Source organism: Echiichthys vipera, assembly GCF_963691815.1.
Source record: "Echiichthys vipera genome assembly, chromosome: 16".
In the NCBI taxonomy this organism is placed as follows: Eukaryota; Metazoa; Chordata; class Actinopteri; order Perciformes; family Trachinidae; genus Echiichthys; species Echiichthys vipera.
In genome coordinates this window covers 28353658-28373443 of record NC_139841.1, presented here as the reverse complement: position 1 = coordinate 28373443, position 19786 = coordinate 28353658, and the positions used below count along the sequence as shown (strand labels likewise).

Below are 19786 nucleotides of genomic sequence, written 5' to 3'. Positions count from 1 at the left end.
ATACACACACACACACACACACACACACACACACACACACTCGTCTCTTTAATGTTCGATTCCCTCTCTTTTTCTCCCCCAGCGTTCGAGCGCGGCCACTGCTACGAGCCGTACCTCCAGAACGGGAACTTCACCACCTCTGACCCGCTGTACGGTGTCGGAGCCGTGATCCAGTTCACCTGTGACCCGGGTCACGCTCTGGAGCAGGGCCCGCCCGTCATCGAGTGCATCAGCGCCAGGGACCCGTACTGGAACGACACCGAGCCGCTGTGCAAAGGTAACACTGAGGGCGACGGAGGGGGGTTCAGGGGGAGGCAGCAGGGGGGTTCAGGGGTTCATCCACACATCTGGACCCAGAGAACCGGTTTACATCCACACATCTGGACCCAGAGAACCGGTTTACATCCACACATCTGGACCTAGAGAACCCGTTTACATTCATCTGGACCCAGAGAACCCGTTTACATCCACACATCTGGACCCAGAGAACCCGTTTACATCCACACATCTGGAGATCAGGGGTCCCCTTTAACCCCCCCCCCCCCCTCTCTCTCTGGCTGCAGCTCAGTGCGGAGGAGACCTGACTGGACCCGGTGGCGTGATCCTGTCCCCAAACTGGCCCGAGTGGTACGGAGAGGGGGAAGACTGCAGCTGGAGGATTCACGTCGGGGAGGACAAACGGGTGCTGCTCGATGTACAACTGTGAGAAACACACACACACACACACACACACACACACACACACACACACACACACACACACACACACACACACACACACACACACACACACACACACACACACACACACACACACACACATTTATCACAATAACACCAGCGTCTGTGCTCCCAGCCCTCACTCAGCTCCTCTTCTGTCCGTCCTCAGACTGAACATCAGCAACAGCGACATGCTGACCATCACCGACGGCGATGAGGTCACCACCCGTATCCTGGGGCGCTACGTCGGAGGAAGCGGCCCCTTCAAGCTCTCGTCCAGCACCCCGGACCTGAGCGTCACCTTCCACTCCGACCCTGCGGGGCTTGTCTTCGGGAAAGGGGAGGGCTTCATCATCAACTACATGGGTGAGAGTTCAGACCAGGGCCCGGGGCGTGGGGGGGCTTCATCATCAACTACATGGGTGAGGGTTCAGACCAGGGCCCCGGGGGTGGGGGGTCCAGGGCGTGGGGGGCTTCATCATCAACTACATGGGTGAGAGCTCAGACCAGGGCCCGGGGGTGGGGGGGCTTCATCATCAACTACATGGGTGAGAGTTCAGACCAGGGCCCGGGGCGTGGGGGGGCTTCATCATCAACTACATGGGTGAGGGTTCAGACCAGGGCCCCGGGGGTGGGGGGTCCAGGGCGTGGGGGGCTTCATCATCAACTACATGGGTGAGAGTTCAGACCAGGGGCCGGGGCGTGGGTGTGGGTCTCCCGGGGGGTGGGGGGTCCAGGGCGTGGGGGGGCTCCAGGGCGTGGGCGCCACTTTAAGGTCAAAGGTCAAAGGTCACTGATCTGGGCTCTAGTAAAGAGAGCAGGAAGGAAAATAGAACTTTTCTATTTGGATTTTGCACAATTACGACATTTACCTCTAATTTATTAAGATATTTGAGATTTGTTTTTGTTTTTACAATTTTTTGACTTTTTGAACAATTTTTAAAAAACTTTTTCTTTGAAATTTTTCAACTTTTATTTCTCAAAATATTAAAACTTATTTTTTTAAATATTCAAACCTTTTTCTAAAATTTTGTTTCTTTGATTTTTTTTACTTTAACATTTCTCATTGTTTTTTCTTTTCTTGGCATTTTGTGACTTTTTCTTTAAATATTCAAACAATTTTTCCTAAATTTTTCAACTTTTTTCACAAAATATTTCTCAATTTTTTAAAACTTTTATCTAAAATTTTACAATTTCCTTTCTTGACATTTTACAATTTTTCTTTAAATATAAATCAACTTATTTCTCAAACAATTGCCATTAGTTTTTTTAAATATTATAACTTTTTCTCTTGAAATATTTCAACTTTTTTCATTAAATTTTACAACTTCTTTCTCAAAATATTAAAATTTCTTTTCTTGACATTTCACATCTTTTCCTTTAAATATTCAAACCTTTTCCTCTGGATATATTTCAACTTTTTAAAAAGATTATAACGTTTTTTTCTCAGAATATTCAAGCTTTTTTATAAAAAATGTAAACATATCAATTTATTCTTCTTAATATTCTGACTTTTTTCTGGAAACACTTTATTTTTCGGGGTAAAATCTTCCTCCTTTCCTTCACATTCAGCACCGACGCGTGAGGAGACGAGTGTTTTTCACAGGACGACGACGAGAAACTGACGCTGACGGACAAAAACGAGTCGAGTAAAAGTGGAATAAAGTGTTAAAGTTACATTCCACCACTTTATATTTGTGTTTTTCAAACATCCACGTCTCCAGAGGGAACCAGCGTGTTGAGAAATGCAGAATAACTTAAATTAAATCTTCTTTATTCAGTTTCCCCGGCCTTTTCTCCGCGCTGCCCACTTTCCTCTCTCCGCGCCTTTATTCAATCACGTCCTGTTTGTTTCACCGCGGCTCTCGTCCGCTGCGCCAGCTCAGAGTTTAACAAGCAGCCACATAAGCCCACCTCCTCCTCTTTCTATCTGCACACACACACACACACACACACACACACACACACACACACACACACACACACACACACACACACACACACACACACACACGCACACACACACCAAACACCTGACTCCAATTTAGATTCGCACTGAGACGCGGCGTCCAATTTACCCGTCACCCTCCCGACACCACACACACGTTCCCCAGAGGAGTAAATCAAGGAGACGCAGCATGAATACACAGGCTACTCTCTTTGATTATGTGTGTGTGTGTGTGTGTGTTTGTTCTCAGAATAAATTACCCCACACACACACACACACACACACACACACACACACACACACACACACACACTCAGGCAGCACGGAGGAGGAGAACCGAGTCAATAGAGAATGAATAATTGATGCAAGAACTTCAACTTACAAGTCCCTGCAGGCCTATTATATTGTACAGCGTAATGCAATACTGTACGCTGCCCGATCCATCATCAAACACACACACACACACACACACACACACACACACACACACACACACACGCACATACACACACACACTCTGCAGGACAGTTGTTTATGTCTCTCTTGGCTCCGTAAGGATGATTTCCTGTCTTTAAAGAGCGTAAATCGCATTAATGTTGTGTTGAGCGGCTCCTGGAGGTGGTTTTGTTTTGTGCGTCCTTTGTTCTCGCCTCTTAAACACGTCAGGTATCAACGTCCGCAGAGCAGCAAACGTGCCTGACGATCACATCACACCTCAAACCGTCTGTGAGGGAGCAGAACGGCTGATTTCACCGCAGCGTTGCTTTCTCTGCAGCGTGCAAAGATGGTTTTTCTGACGCACGAAAACACGAACTCAGTGAGATTCAACTTAAAACAAAGCAGCATTTCGATGAAGAGCTCTTCTCCAGTTTATTGTTTCACTGCTGAAACGCTGTCAGACTCACAACAGGAGGTTTAAATAAGAAAAGAGTCAAAGTGACGCAGCAGAAACAGAGATATCTTCACATTCTTCTCCCTGGTCTGAACCGGGTGCCTACGTTACCCACAACGCACCTCTTCCTCTGACAGTTGTGTGTGCCTCCGTCCCGTGCCCCAGCACGTGTCACGGCTAAAGTCTGGTTCCTTTGACCAGTGTGAGTGCAACAGTACCACGTCTAGGAGCGGCACGCTTGCCGTCCACGGCCCGTTTGGGAGAGGTGGGCTTTAGTAAAGCACGTTTGCACGTGTACGAGCACGAGCGTGCGCACGTGTACGAGCACGAGGCCTACGGCGGTTCTGAGGTCATTTCCTGTGCGCCTGTTGGGACGTAGAAAAAAGAAGGAGGGACCATGCGCGGACATTTCAAACAATGGCGGTGAAAGGTTCACGTTGGTGTGATGCGGAGGTGGAGTGTTTACTGCAGATTTGGTCGATGAAAAGATTCAAAAACAGTCGACAAGACGCACAAAAACTCCGAGGTCTACGGAAAGATCTGGAAACAAAGCCACGCATCGCCATGACGTCATCAATGCGTGTGACGTGTTACGGCGTGATGACGTATAGGCAGCAAGAAGCATTCTCCGAGGCCCAGGTAGTGTGAGTACAAACGGGCCTGGAGGGGGGGACAAGGACCCTAAAGCACGGGGCACGGGACGGAGGCACAGTGGGAGGGCGCTCTAATTTGCCCGCAGCCTCTCCAACATGGCGCAGAGTTGTCTTCAGATGTTTTTGAACTGAAACAGAAAAAGCTTTTATCGCGTTAACACGACTCTGATTGGAGCTCACTGATCGTTGTTTGACCATCGTGAGTTTGACTGAATCTGACGTGAGGATCTAAAGTCCAAAGATCCAGAGCGGCGTCGGTTTTGAGATGGTGGAGACGAAAGTTTGCAGCTTTAATCAAAGATCAGAGGAACGGTTGGTGGAGAGATGGGGCCTCCTGCTGCTCCTCCAGGGGAGACGTCTCCGCACATTCACACCAATCAGATAAAAACATTCATCCTTTTTCTTTCAGAGGAGCAAAAAAACTTTGTGCCGACGGAAACGAGAAGCCCAGAGTTTGAGACGACTCTTTGAAGCTTCACTGATCGGTTTTCTGGGTCAAATGAGACGTGCTGTTGTTCATTAGGAGGCTTTGTGTTTGGGCTCCTCAGTTAAACTGCCGGGTCGCCATTATACTCATTTTGCTTCTATTTCTACTCATTTTGCATCTATTTTTACTCATTTTGCATCTATTTCTACTCATTTTGCATCTATATTTACTTATTTTGCATCGATTTCTACTCATTCTGCATCTATTTCTACTCATTTTGCATCTATTTCTTCTTATTTCTTATTTAAACCACAGGTTCAGAGACTTTGTTTGCATCCCGGTGACTTTAAACGAACCTTAAATTCACTGAAACAGGAAACAGGTTCGACTGTGATTCTGAGGAAAACACACAGAATAATTCACTGCTCTCACGTTTCCATCCATTCATTTATTCACTGAAGACAGAAGTTCAGAAGCTGACAGAGGAAACAGGTCTGGGGATGACGTCACACCTGAGTTATCAGTGTTTCAGAGCACCCTCCCACTGTGCCTCCGTCCCGTGCCCCGTGCTTTAGGGTCCTTGTCCCCCCCTCCAGGCCCGTTTGTACTCACACTACCTGGGCCTCGGAGAATGCTTCTTGCTGCCTATACGTCATCACGCCGTAACACGTCACACGCATTGATGACGTCATGGCGATGCGTGGCTTTGTTTCCAGATCTTTCCGTAGACCTCGGAGTTTTTGTGCGTCTTGTCGACTGTTTTTGAATCTTTTCATCGACCAAATCTGCAGTAAACACTCCACCTCCGCATCACACCAACGTGAACCTTTCACCGCCATTGTTTGAAATGTCCGCGCATGGTCCCTCCTTCTTTTTTCTACGTCCCAACAGGCGCACAGGAAATGACCTCAGAACCGCCGTAGGCCTCGTGCTCGTACACGTGCGCACGCTCGTGCTCGTACACGTGCAAACGTGCTTTACTAAAGCCCACCTCTCCCAAACGGGCCGTGGACGGCAAGCGTGCCGCTCCTAGACGTGGTACGGTTGCACTCACACTGGTCAAAGGAACCAGACTTTAGCCGTGGAACGTGCTGGGGCACGGTACAGAGGCACAGTGGGAGTGCGCCCTCAGTAACAAAGTCAAAGCCAACGGCTGCTGCTATTTTTAGTCATAGGATCATTTTCAGATTAGAAAAGAAAAGAGTTAAAGGAGTTCAGAAGCCTTTGAGTTAGGATCGTTCTCTCAAACCCGTCTTTATCATAAAAACAGCCTCTGACAGCAGATCAGCAGCATCTCCTCCTGTAACAGACCGACGCGGCGGCGATGACTGACAGCTGCGATCATTTTACGCAGGACGAGTTTTAAAACTCCAGAGGCGAACAGGGAGAGAGAGATGTTATCTGGAAACCGTCCCACCCACGATAAGATCCATCACCCCGTCGCACGCTCACGTAACCGCACGATGACTCCATCAATCACGGGCCCTGCCAGCGACTCTTCTGCCAGCGCCACGTCTGAATCAGAGGCCGTGTTGATGTCGTTTTCTCGCAGCTGCAGCTTAAACACCACCCTCACACCTGAGCCTCTCTCTCTCTCTCTCTCTCCTCCCTTCTTCTCTCAGAGGTGTCCCGGAACGACTCCTGCCCCGACCTGCCCGAGATCCAGAACGGCTGGAAGACCACGTCCCACATCGCGCTGGTGCGAGGGGCTCGGATCACGTACCAGTGCGACCCCGGCTACGACCTGGTGGGACGGGAGACGCTCGGCTGTCAGTTGGACCTCTCCTGGAGCTCCCAGCCGCCCTTCTGCGAAAAGAGTCAGTTCCTCTGGTTTATGCATCTGTGTGTTTGTGTTCAGGCGGTTTGGACATTTTACATCCCTTTCAGTGGTTCTGCATCTATTTTTGGTGATTTTGCATCTTTTTTTAGTCATTTTGCATCTATTTATAGTGATTTTGCATCTTTTTTTAGGGATTTTGCATCTATTTTGGTGATTTAGCATTCCTTTGTAGTTTTTTTTATATCTCATTTCAGTCATTTTGCATCTATCTTTAGTGATTTTGCATCTATTCTTGGTCTTTTTGCATCTCTACGGTCATTTCTGGTCATGTGTAGTTTGTATGTGTTTGTTTTTGGTTGGTTTCAGTCATTACGGCTCTTTATTTACCACTACATTTAAAACAGTCATGGCGTTAATCAGTGATTAATTAGACAGTTATTTGTTCATTTTGGACCTTAATATTTGCACGGTCACTGAGGGCGCACTCCCACTGTGCCTCCGTCCCGTGCCCCAGCACGTTTCACGGCTAAAGTCTGGTTCCTTTGACCAGTGTGAGTGCAACCGTACGTCTCTTTGTGATCGTGTTTGTGTAATTTTCTGTCATTATGTTTTAGTTTGTTGTTATTTACTGCCTCTTTGGGCCCCTGGGCCTGGGCCCGTTCAGTAACCCATCCATGAACACGAGGTTACTGTAGCTGTTTGTGCTTTTACCTCCCAGGTAAAAGCTGGTAGATATTTTATTCGACATGTAACTATGAAAAGTAACGCTCCGTGTTTCATTCATGTGTCTGTTGTCTTCATGTATTCCTCTCTTCCTCAGTCATGTACTGCTCCGACCCCGGCCACGTAGAGCACTCCACAAGGTCTCTGTCCGACCCCAAACTCCTGGTGGGGACGACCATTCAGTACAGCTGCAACCCCGGCTTCCTCCTGCAGGGCGGCGCCACCATTACCTGCTACGGTCGCGAGCCGGGGACCCCTGTGTGGACGTCTCGGCTCCCTCACTGTGTCTGTGAGTGTCATGGAGTCCAAACATCTATCCATCTACCTGTTTTTGGTCTTTTTGTATTCCTTTAAGGGATTTTGCATCTATTTTAGCTGATTTTGCATCCCTTTGTAGTTATTTAATATCTATTTCAATGATTTTGCATCTATTTTTAGTACTTTTATTATTTTCTTTGTGTCTCTTTGTGGTCATTTTATCTATTTGGTGATTTAACATCCCTTTGTAGTTTTTTTATATCTACATTAGGTGATTTTGCATCCATTTTAGCTGATTAAGCATCTCTTTAAGGGATTTTGCATCTATTTTTGGTGATTTTGCATCTCTTTAAGGGATTTTGTATCTATTTTTGGTGATTTTGCATCTCTTTAAGGGATTTTGCATCTATTTTACCTGATTTTGCATCTCTTTATAGTAATTTTACAGCTACTTTCAGTGATTTTGCATCTATTTTTAGTACTTTTATTATTTTCTTTGTGTCTCTTAGTGGTCATTTTTAATCTATTTTAGTCTTTTGCATCTTTAGGTAGTGTCTTGTCTTGTTTCAGGTTGTTTTCAGTCATTAACGGCTCTTAGTGACTGCTTTTGCTTCTCTGTTCTCATTTTCTGTTGTTATGTTTGATCTTGAGGTAATTTAGCGTCTCTTTTGATCCCTGGGTCCCTGGGTCCCTGGGTCCCTGGGTCCCTGGGCCCCTGGATTTCCTGGGTCCCTGGGCCCCTGGGTCCCTGGGCCCCCCTGGGTCCCTGGGCCCCTGGGTTTCCTGGGTCCCTGGGTCCCTGGGTCCCTGGGTCCCTGGGCCCCTGGGTCCCTGGGTCCCTGGGCCCCCCTGGGTCCCTGGGCCCCTGGGTTTCCTGGGTCCCTGGGCCCCTGGGTCCCTGGGTCCCTGGGCCCCCCTGGGTCCCTGGGCCCCCCTGGGTCCCTGGGCCCCTGGGTTTCCTGGGTCCCTGGGTCCCTGGGCCCCTGGGTCCCTGGGTCCCTGGGCCCCCCTGGGTTTCCTGGGCCCCTGGGTCCCTGGGCCCCTGGGTTTCCTGGGCCCCTGGGTCCCTGGGTCCCTGGGTCCCTGGGTCCCTGGGTCCCTGGGTCCCTGGGTCCCTGGGTCCCTGGGCCCCCCTGGGTCCCTGGGCCCCTGGGTTTCCTGGGTCCCTGGGTCCCTGGGTCCCTGGGTCCCTGGGCCCCTGGGTCCCTGGCCCCCTGGGTCCCTGGCCCCCCGGTCCCTGGGCCCGCTCAATAATCCCTCCATGAACATGAGGTCACTGCAGCTGTTTGTGCTTTTACCTCTCAGGAAAAAGAGCTGGTAGTTATTTGATTCGTGTGAAAGGTTCTCGTGGTTTCTCTGTGATTTGTCGGGCGTGTGGTTTCAGAAGTCTTTCATCAGGACAGACAGACGCACACGAGAGTTAACTGGAGATAAGAGGCTCTTCCCTCACAGCCGTGCGATCTGACACGAGTGGGTTCCTGTGATTTCTTGCCTGGCGCTCTCTTTTCCTCCTGACACAGATCACAGCGTCTCCACAAGACGATGCTTCATCTCAGGGCTGACGTGTGTGTGTGTGTGTGCGCGTGTGTGTGTGTGTGTGTGTGTGTGTGTGTGTGTGTGTGTGTGTGTGTGTGTGTTTTCAGGGGTTTTAATGTTTGCGTGAAGTGTTTGATATGTAAATGCAGCGCTAATGCACCGTACCAATCAGCCCTGAGCCACCTGGAGGAGAGGGTGGAGATTATCCATGAGTCATGTCAAGTCTGTCAGTGGAGCTGTGACGCAGAACCTCTCCTCCCATCCAACCTGCTCTTTCTTCTTCTTCTTCTTCTTCTAGCGGAGGATTCTGTTTCCTGTGAGAACCCCGGCCTCCCTGACAACGGCTACCAGATCCTGTCCAAGAGGCTCTACCTGCCCGGGGAGTCGCTCACCTTCGTCTGTTACCAAGGCTACGAGCTCATCGGAGAGGTGGCGATCAAATGCATCCTGGGTAACCCGTCCTTCTGGAGCGGCCCACTCCCGCTCTGCAGGGGTGAGACGAGCACAGATTTCTTTTTTATTATTATAAATTTTAATGCACGCACGGCTTTTTCTTGATACCTTTGGATTTATGCATGAACACGATTTTCTCGAGAGACTTTTTGAACCCCGTGCTTGTTGATGCAGATTGGTTGGACCCCTCTGCATGCTAATGACCGTTCGCTAAACCCCCTTCACACGAACAGCGATCGTCAAAAAAACACAAAAACACAAGAGCAAAAGTGTGTTTCTCTTCTCTAATGTTAGCACGCCACGCTAGCTAACCTAAAGGGGTAGTTCAGCTGCTCCTTTTGCCCCAACACTCAACGCCATTCAACAGCTTCAGCGGACAGTTACGGAGTGAAGCGACACTTTTACCGTAGAAAATGACAATAAATATAATATAAAGCAAAAAACTACACAATCAAACCCTCGAGCGGGGAACACAGGACCCAGGGAACACAGGGATGACCCTGCTACATGCTAACGCCAGGGATCGATGCTTCACAGTTCATGTTCATTTCCCATTGTAGTCTTGAAACGTGGTTGATGATCTCATTAAAAGTACATTCCCCCAACACGTTAGTAAACACATCAACTCTCTAAATGTTCTGCTGGTTTGTGCAGACATGATCAACATGTAAAGTAACAGGGAACAGGAAAACACACAAAAGCATAACAATATAAACGTGTAAACATGTATCACGTCCTGACACCCTGCAGATTTGTTTTTAGATATAAAAGACACAACAAGACCTGCAGGAATGAGTCCGGAGAGAGATTTTTGCACATTTTTCAGATCTTAATCCCGTTAATGGTCTTTATTGGGGATTTTTGACGGTAGAACATTTCTCCACCGTCAGAGTGGACTAAGTTACACGTAGCTACATGCTAACGCCAGGAAAAGCTATTATCTTGGTTTATTTTTGTTCATTTTTTCCCCATTTTCAGATCTGATTCCTGATGGAAAGAGTTTGATTGTGTAGTTTATGTTTTAAAAGCCTTTATTGAGGATTTTTGACTGTAGAACATTACTCCACCGTCAGAGTTAACTAAGTTACACGTAGCTACATGCTAACGCCAGAGAAAGCTATTATCTTGGGGGGGGGGGGGGGGGGGGTTCTTAATTTTTCCCCATTTTCAGATCTTAATCCTGCAGGAAAGAGTTTGATTGTATAGTCTATGTTTTAAAGCCTTTATTTGGGATTTTCGACGGTAGAACATTACTCCACCGTCAGAGTTAACTAGGTTACACGTAGCTACATGCTAACGCCAGGGAAAACTATTATCTTGGGTTATTTTTGTTCATTTTCCCCCATTTTCAGATCTTAATCCTGCTGGAAAGATTGTATAGTTTATGGTTTAAAAACCTTTATTGGGGATTTTCAACGGTAGAAATTGCGGCTATAACGTTACGCCACCGTCAGAGTTAACTAAGTTACACGTAGCTACATGCTAATGCCAGGGAAAGCTATTATCTTGTTGTTTTTCGGTTCATTTTCCCAAATTTTCAGATCTTAATCCTGCTGGAAAGAGTTTGATTGTGTGGTATTTAGTCTAAAGGCCTTTATTGATGATGTGTCACTATAAAAAAGTGTTGCTGTACCCCCGTTTTAGTCAGTGGCGCCTAAGTATCGATGCCCGTGCTGTACGCTCTTCATGTTGACGTCGATGCAACCTCGCTTTACTCCCTCAGACAACAGCTCAGCGGCGCGGGGAATTAGCGAAGGGTCATTTCAAAGTGACAAATTCAAACTCCACAGGAAGTGTGATGCCATGTTTTCATATGCACTGACTGACTGACAGAATGATGTCTTGCAGCCAACCATGACTGCTTTGGCAACCATGCTTTGGAAGGTGAGTCTTCTGCGCGTACGTCGGTGTGCTCTGACGCCGTGGGCTGAAAAAAGACCCTGCAGTTTGTTTTCTAGACAAAAAAAACCTCAAAGCAAAGACTAAAATAAGCACTTGACTTGCTGTGTGTCTGCATCCGCAAACATCCGCCTGCCAACTCCATTCCCACTGTGAGTGTTTGCCCACGCACGTGTTTGTTTTCCTTTGTTCACCCGCAGCTTCCACCTCCGTTTGCTCAGCCATCCCCGACCGTCGCGTCAGAGCTTTTATTTGTTCTCTCCATGGCTTCAGTTAACCTCGCTTTTATCCATGTGCTGTCGCTCAGTGGCAGAGGCGACGGCGGGCTCCACTCTGGATGGAGGGAACATCGCGCTCGCCATCTTCATCCTGGTTCTTCTGCTGTCTGTGCTGCTGGGAGGGGCTTACGTCTACGTCACGAGGTAAGATCCCCAACCGGGCACAGCTCCCTCTCCTGAGTCCCGGTCGGTGCGTTTACAGTCACAGCAGTAACCAGAGTGTGGTCTCACCCCGGTGAAGTGAATAACCGGGTTAAACCAGTTCTCCTCGTTTACATGAGTGTAGAAGAAAGTGAGGGATGACGGAGTAACTCTTCCTCCAGGACAGCAGGTGGCGCTCTGGTCTGAATGCGTCTTTTTCTTCGCTTTGACCTTTTGTCAAATCATATCAACTCTGACGCCTTTTGGACAGAAACAGGTCTTCTTGGTAGTGACCTTAGTCTCCATGGTGACGTTAGTCTCCATAGTGGTTTAAAGGTAAAGTTCGTGCTGTTGCTGTAGTTTTCGGCGGCGTTGCTTCCTGATCTTTTTCCTATCTCCGGGTCCAAACCACTGCAGCGGACTGGGGAGGGGCAGTTAGAACCTACGGAGCGTGTGCCAGGGTTCAAACACCTGTTCCAAGGTCAAATTAAAGCACTTTCAAGGTCCATTTTAGAGGTTTTCCAGCACCTTCCAGCTGTAAACAACTAAAACCGTGTCCTGAAACACCAGAAGGAGAAGAAATTACATCGAAAGTCTATTTTTTGTGAATGAAATGTAGCTACAATTTCAATTCAATTAAATTCAATTCAATTTTATTTACAGTGTCAAAACATAACCAAAGTGATCTCTTATTCATGATTTTCATAGACCCAACAATTTCAAGCACTTTATCCAAAAATCAAACACTTTTCAAGGTCCATTTTCAAGGTTCTCCAGCACCTTCCAGCTGTGGTAAATTACATATTTATACAAATACATACATATTAAAAGTGCTTATTTCAGTTTTTTTTAAATCACGTTAAAGGTATGGCGCTATAAACAAGTAAAACTGTGTCCTGAAACACCAGAAGGATAACAAATTAAATTAAAAGGCTATTTGTTGTGAAAGAAATGTGGAAACAGTTTCAAGCACTTTCAGAACCTTGAACACACGACATTAAAATTTGAGCATTTTTAAGGATTTCGAGCACCTGATGTGCGGAAGCGTGACCCGATCTGACCCCGGTTAACGTGTTCACATGCACCAATACTCCTGTTACTAAAGAGTTATCTACAGTAGCTCTGTGAACCAGGGTCAGGTGTTTATACAGCGTTTGAGAAACTGGAGAAACGCTTTAACCCGAATATAATGAGGTTTTTAAACTGCATGGGTTTGTGGTGAAGAGTTTATTTGGAAATATGCACCAACTAAAGCACAATAAGAGCTGTTAAATGGTCATAAATCAAAGTATTGGACACATTAGAAGAAGAAGAATTACTTTATTTATCCCGCAACAGGGAAATTGAATTTTTTCACTCTTATTATTATACATGTGAGACAGACACACACACACACACACCCTATACATGCAATCAAGGAGAGATGTCAGAGCGAGGGGGCTGCCAGTGACTGGCGCCCCGAGCAGTTGGGGGTTCGGTGCCTTGCTCAACATGATGTGTGGATCATGAATGGAGTACACGCTCCATTCATGATCCACACAGGGACTTGGACCAGCGACCCTACGGTTCCCAGCCGAGTCACCTATGGACTGAGCTACTGCCAACCCTTTAATATGATGCTATGATGATGTATAATAATAAATATATATATTTAGTCATAAAAGTCATTTCAAATGTGACTCTGGAACAACTTCTGCCTCTAAAACGCTCTGTATTTGTCTGTTTCCCTCATCGTGTCCATCAGGTGCCGATATCACTCCAACCTACGGCTTCCTCTGATCTACCCCCACCCGTACCAACAGATCACCGTGGAAACCGAGTTTGACAACCCGCTGTACGAGACCGGAGGAGTGAGTGAAGTCCGGCACCTTCAGAAACCTGAAACACACCATTAAGCACCTAAGTGCCCCTGCAGCCGCGCTGTAATCATTCATCTCACTGTTCACGACACGAACGCCTTCAGAGCGGCGTGAGAAGAGTCCGTACACACACAACAAAGCAGCAACAACGTAGTGTTTCACACGTCTGTCTCTTAGCAGCAGGTCCACGTTAACAGGTCGTCCGTACAAGTGGATCACTACGCACTGGAGTTCAGTTCCATGGAAATGCATCATCATCATGTTGCTGTTGTTTGTGACGACGTCCATCGAGTGATGACCACAGACTGTATAAAAAACAGACCCAGCGTCTCCGTCAGGTCCGTTCTCTATATCGATCCAGTCGTCCTCGCCTACGGGAGTCTCCATCTTGTCAGACTTTGACTCCGCCTCATTTCATGTGACCAAAAAAGTGCATGTATGTGACGTTGGTGGGGAGGGGCGTACGTCCATCTGGCTGACGTTTACCTCCGAGGAGAAGTGAGGGCCAGAGGCTAGCTGTCACTCAAGAGGCCACGCCCCTAATTATTCATAAACTTTAACCTCCAATAAAATAAAAACTAGCCCCTCCCCCTCAGTGTTGTCATGGAGACATGAGCTAAACACACAGACTAGAATGTTCTTTTGTCCTTAAACAGTTTTAATGATGCTGTGTAAACGGCCTGTTTAACATGGGGCTCAATGAGAAACTGCTCTGTTATGAAACCTGCCCCTAGTGGACACTCAGAGAACTGACGCTGACGGAGCTTCCTGATTGGACCAGACAGGAACAGGAAGCTGTGGGCGGGGCTTGGTGTTGACATGACATGACAAATGAAAGGAGTTGCACTTTAAAACACTCTTTAATAAACTCTGGCTTCACTAACTACGCTGATGATGCTTTGTTTTGTGTGTAGGGACTCTTCTCATGCTGCTGCAGAGGTTTGCTGTTATTTTCAGCAGCATTAGTGGTTAAAAAAGACCTTTGAATGCCTTCACCGTGCTGCCCCGAGCTAACCACTGTTAGCCACGTCCGATTTTACGCCGGATTCACACTTTAACCATTCTAGTTTGTCAACAACTCATGTTGTGTCTTGTTTGTACATGAAAACAGATGTAAAAACAACCATTTTACGGTCAGTGACTCTTGTGACTCGTCTTATTTGATGGATTTTCCTGCAGAAAAAGTCAATTTTAACCGTTTTTACCCTCTAAGCAGAGCTGATCCCCCTCTAACACTGCGCCCCTCTTCTCTGTCATCGACAGGACACTCGTGAATATGAAGTATCGATATGAGAAGACGTTTCTGCACCGACACCGACAACGACACCGCCCCGCCCCGTCCGAACTCTTCACCCCCTCCTCCCTCCTTCTCCGCCCAGGAGGAGGCGATGTAAATAAAAAAAAACAGATGATGTCCAGCCCCTTCTGCCAGGAGACGCAGCGATCCATCCTGTTCTCTCCTCCCTTCTGACGCCGCAGCCTCCAAAAGACGTGACGGGGGAAAACAGGAGGAGACGGAGACGGAGTCAGGGTTCGAACCCGTGAGGATCGGTGGAGGACGGAGGGGAAAAGACCCAAAGATCGCAGGAGAGAAGAGGAGATGTTAAGGAGGAGGGAAAGGGGAGGAGTCAGGAGCAGGACACAGGGCGAGGAACGTGGATCAAAGCACTTTTTTAGCATTTTTGTCAAAACGTTAGAACTTAAATGAAAGTATCTGTCAGACCAGGGCAGGAGTGAGGACTCAGATGCGGAGGTACGCGGGTCAAACTGGTGTTTATTCTCTAAATCCAAAATTTAAGGCTCTCAGGGCGCACTCACACCGTCCTACCGCACCTGGACAAAACCGGTTTTTCGGCTAAAGCCTAGTGTGTTTGACCAGTGTGAGTGCAACCGTACCACGTCTAGGAGCGGCACACTTGACGTCCACGGCCCGTTTGGGAGAGGTGGGCTTTAGTAAAGCACGTTTGCACGTGTACGAGCACGAGCGTGCGCACGTGTACGAGCACGAGGCCTACGGCGGTTCTGAGGTCATTTCCTGTGCGCCTGTTGGGACGTAGAAAAAAGAAGGAGGGACCATGCGCGGACATTTCAAACAATGGCGGTGAAAGGTTCACGTTGGTGTGATGCGGAGGTGGAGTGTTTACTGCAGATTTGCTCGATGAAAAGATTCAAAAACAGTCGACAAGACGCACAAAAACTCCGAGGTCTACGGAAAGATCTGGAAACAAAGCCACGCATCGCCATGACGTCATCAATGCGTGTGACGTGTTACGGCGTGATGACGTATAGGCAGCAAGAAGCATTCTCCGAGGCCCAGGTAGTGTGAGTACAAACGGGTCTGGAGGGGGGGACAAGGACCCTAAAGCACGGGGCGCGGTGTGGAAGGACAGTGTGAGTGCACCCTGAGACGCTGGATTCACACGATCTTCCCCTTGTAATGCTTTCACCGTGCTGCCCCAAGCTAATCACCGTTAGCCACGTTCGGCTGTTAGCATCTCTCCTGGATGTCTCCCTTAATAGTTGTTACACTAAAATGGATTATTTGATGATTAAAGTGCAGAAAAAGACCGTGGGAGGATTTAAATCGTGCGATTCATCGTTTCAGTTCTGGTTCAGACGCATTTTCCCGTCAGTTTGTCAGAGTTGGTGAATCTCCAGCGTTCGAAGTCAGAGATTTACTTAAATATGAAGACATTATTCTGTTAATTATTACATTTAAGACTCTTGTTTCATCCACACTCGTGAGTCACCACCTCTCGCCCCAGAAACAGGAAGTGGAGGTGCGTTAGTGGGAGGGACAGGAAGTGCGTCCCGTCTGTGTCCGGCCCCTGAACTCCCTCCCTCCTGCAGACTTTGCTCCGGGCGGTCCGGCTCTGGCTGTCGCTCTCAGCTCAGTGGTGTTTAAATGACTCTCAGGCTGAGCTTGTGATTCTGACGCGTGGTCGGACGGAGGACGGAGGACGGCGGTGGCGTCTCCAGGTCTGGACCGGCTCAGGACTTTAAACAGAAGAAGAAGACAAACACGCGTGGGTGCAGACGCGGAGGTCACCGTGTGGAAAGCGTAGCTGTAGTGGAGCGACGGAGCTCGACCCCACCCACCAGACGGCGTATTTATTTTGATGTACTGTAAATGTGATGTTTTATGCAGATTGATAAATGTACATTTTCATTATGAGACGACAAACGTTCACAGTTTCCCTAAATAACGAAAAACGTCAATAAAAAGTACAAAAGACTTATAAATATTCGGAGTTCTGCTGAATTCTTTGCTGTTTTGTTTCTTTTCAGGCGACAAAAGTGGAGAAAAAATCATCATCATCCTCCTCCTCATCATCATCATCCTCATCATCCTCATCCTTCTCCTCATCCTCATCATCATCATCCTCCTCATCATCCTCCTCCTCATCATCCTCATCATCATCATCCTCATCCTCCTCTTCATCATCATCATCATCATCATCCTCATCCTTCTCCTCATCCTCATCATCATCATCCTCCTCATCATCCTCCTCCTCATCATCCTCATCATCATCATCCTCATCATCCTCATCATCCTCCTCATCCTCATCCTCATCATCCTCCTCATCCTCATCCTCATCATCCTCCTCATCCTCATCCTCCTCATCATCCTCCTCCTCATCATCCTCATCATCATCATCCTCATCATCCTCATCATCCTCCTCATCCTCATCCTCATCATCCTCATCATCCTCATCCTCCTCATCATCCTCCTCCTCATCATCATCATCATCATCATCCTCATCCTCCTCCTCCTCATCATCATCCTCATCATCATCATCTTCCTCATCCTCATCCTCCTCCTCATCATCATCCTCCTCCTCATCACCCTCCTCATCATCCTCCTCCTCATCCTCATCATCATCATCATCATCATCCTCCTCATCATCATCCTCATCATCCTCCTCCTCATCATCATCATCATCCTCCTCCTCATCATCATCATCATCCTCCTCCTCATCATCCTCATCATCCTCCTCCTCGTCATCATCATCATCATCATCCTCCTCATCATCATCCTCCTCATCATCATCCTCATCATCCTCCTCCTCATCATCTTCCTCCTCCTCTTTATCCTCCTCCTCATCGTCATCGTCCTCATCATCCTCCTCATCCTCATCATCCTCCTCCTCATCATCCTCATCATCATCATCATCCTCCTCCTCATCATCCTCATCATCCTCCTCCTCGTCATCATCCTCATCATCCTCCTCATCCTCATCATTATTTTTATAAATTATAAAAATAAACATTATTATTATAATTTACGGTGACGTGAATGTTCTCTACGTTAATAAAGATGGGAATCTTTTTTCGGAAGTTAACGATGATGTGACTCAGCATGTTCACGTCCACCACGGGCTACGATCGGGTAGCCTTCTATGCTAACGTTAGCGAGCTAACTAGCATGGAGGACGGTAACAACCATATGGTAAAACAACTGCCTCACAGCGACTGCACTGACGGTTTCCTCTCTGTTTTCAAAAGCGTCTGCTGCCGTTAGCGTCACTTTTCCACGGGTTTGTAGCCGTTACCTCCCTGCGCCCGTCGCTGACTCGCTGCTAGCTCGCTCCGGCACTGCTCACAATTCGTTACGTCGTTGCCTCAAATTTAAGAGAAGTGGTTTCTACGGAAGCCCTAAAGGGTCAAACAAAGATACATTTTACTTCCCATTTTCCTGTGACGAGATCACGGAAAAACAGGAATATCATCTCGTTATCACAGTAAAAACATAGGAAGTAAAATGTATCCATGAATGACCCTTTGGGGCTTCCGTAGTTTACACACCCTTTGAAGGACGTAACGTGTTAACGCCTTTGCATCGTCGCTGCAGTGATAAAGTAGCTCTACACCACTGATCTGAATCACTGCAGCAGTAAAAGGATCCGTCCTGTTCATCGTCACGGCGACCTTCTATCATGATCTTTGACCTTTAGTTGCTCCGGACGGAGACCACTGCTTCAGCTCATCAGCAAACCGTCACATCCACTTACTTCATCCACTTAATGGTCATGAGAAGCTTCTTTGAACTCCTTTCCTCTCAGCGCTGATGAGGATGAGGATGATGAGCAGTAACTTTCCTCAGGACTGGAGTGCTGTTGTCTCCTGACGGGGGGGTGGGGGTGGGGGTGGGGACCCTGCCCCTGCCCCTGCCCTGCGGCGTCCCCCCCCCCGGTTGAATCCGCTAATGACTCCTGGCGTTGCCTCCTGAATGCTGATAAAGCTTCCTGCTGCGGTTTGTTCGACTGTTGAGGATCTTTTAAGCAGATGCACAGTGGTATCAGGCGCTCTGAGTGCTGCACACACACACACACACACACACACACACACACACACACACACACACACACACATACACACATACACACACACACACACACACACACACACACACACACACACACACACACACACACACACACACACACACACACACACACACACACACACACACACACACACACACACACACACACACACACACAGGGTTAATGAACCAGAGGCCCCGGCAGAGACACAAACATCACACTTAGGTCGGCGTGTTGGGCGACACAGTGAGGTCATTAACATCACGAGCAGTTAACAGCGTGGCTCAGACTCGAACCGCCGAGCAAACACATGCAGTTTCTTCTCTATGGAGGAAATTAATGTGTTACAGGGGGGGTGATCGTTAGTGTTTCACTTTCTACACAGTGGTTTAAAGTTTATCAGCACTTTGAAAACCCCGCTCAGATCTGAACACACACATGATTCATCTTTTTGTGCTGGTTTTGCATCTATTTTGAGTCATTTTGCATCTTTTTGTGCTGGTTTTGCATCAATTTTTAATCATTTTGCATCTTTTTGTGCTGGTTTTGCATCAATTTTTAATCATTTTGCATCTTTTTGTGCTGGTTTTGCATCTATTTTTAGTCATTTTGCATCTTTTTGTGGTGGTTTTGCATCTATTTTTAGTCATTTTGCATCTTTTTGTGGTGGTTTTGCATCTATTTTTAGTCATTTTGCAACTTTTTGTGCTGGTTTTGCATCTTTTTGTGGTGGTTTTGCATCTTTTTGTGGTGGTTTTGCATCTTTTTGTGGTGGTTTTGCATCTATTTTTAGTCATTTTGCATCTTTTTGTGGTGGTTTTGCATCTATTTTTACTCATTTTGCATCTTTTTGTGGTGGTTTTGCATCTATTTTTTTAGGCATTTTGCATCT

General features: G+C 47.4%; 1 protein-coding gene across 1 annotated transcript in view; it reads left to right on the top strand.

The window, feature by feature from the left end:
- sez6l (seizure related 6 homolog (mouse)-like) overlaps positions 1 to 15481 on the top strand; it is a 49941-nt gene extending 34460 nt beyond the window's left edge. Inside the window, exons 8-17 of the mRNA XM_083929409.1 lie at positions 83 to 277; positions 564 to 702; positions 890 to 1086; positions 6263 to 6457; positions 7241 to 7432; positions 9236 to 9430; positions 11239 to 11274; positions 11597 to 11711; positions 13453 to 13558; positions 14831 to 15481. Of these exons, the coding sequence (XP_083785535.1) occupies positions 83 to 277; positions 564 to 702; positions 890 to 1086; positions 6263 to 6457; positions 7241 to 7432; positions 9236 to 9430; positions 11239 to 11274; positions 11597 to 11711; positions 13453 to 13558; positions 14831 to 14860 (1400 nt within the window). The 3' untranslated portion in view covers positions 14861 to 15481. The remainder of the gene's footprint in view (positions 1 to 82; positions 278 to 563; positions 703 to 889; positions 1087 to 6262; positions 6458 to 7240; positions 7433 to 9235; positions 9431 to 11238; positions 11275 to 11596; positions 11712 to 13452; positions 13559 to 14830) is intronic.
- The last annotated feature ends 4305 nt before the right edge of the window (positions 15482 to 19786 follow it).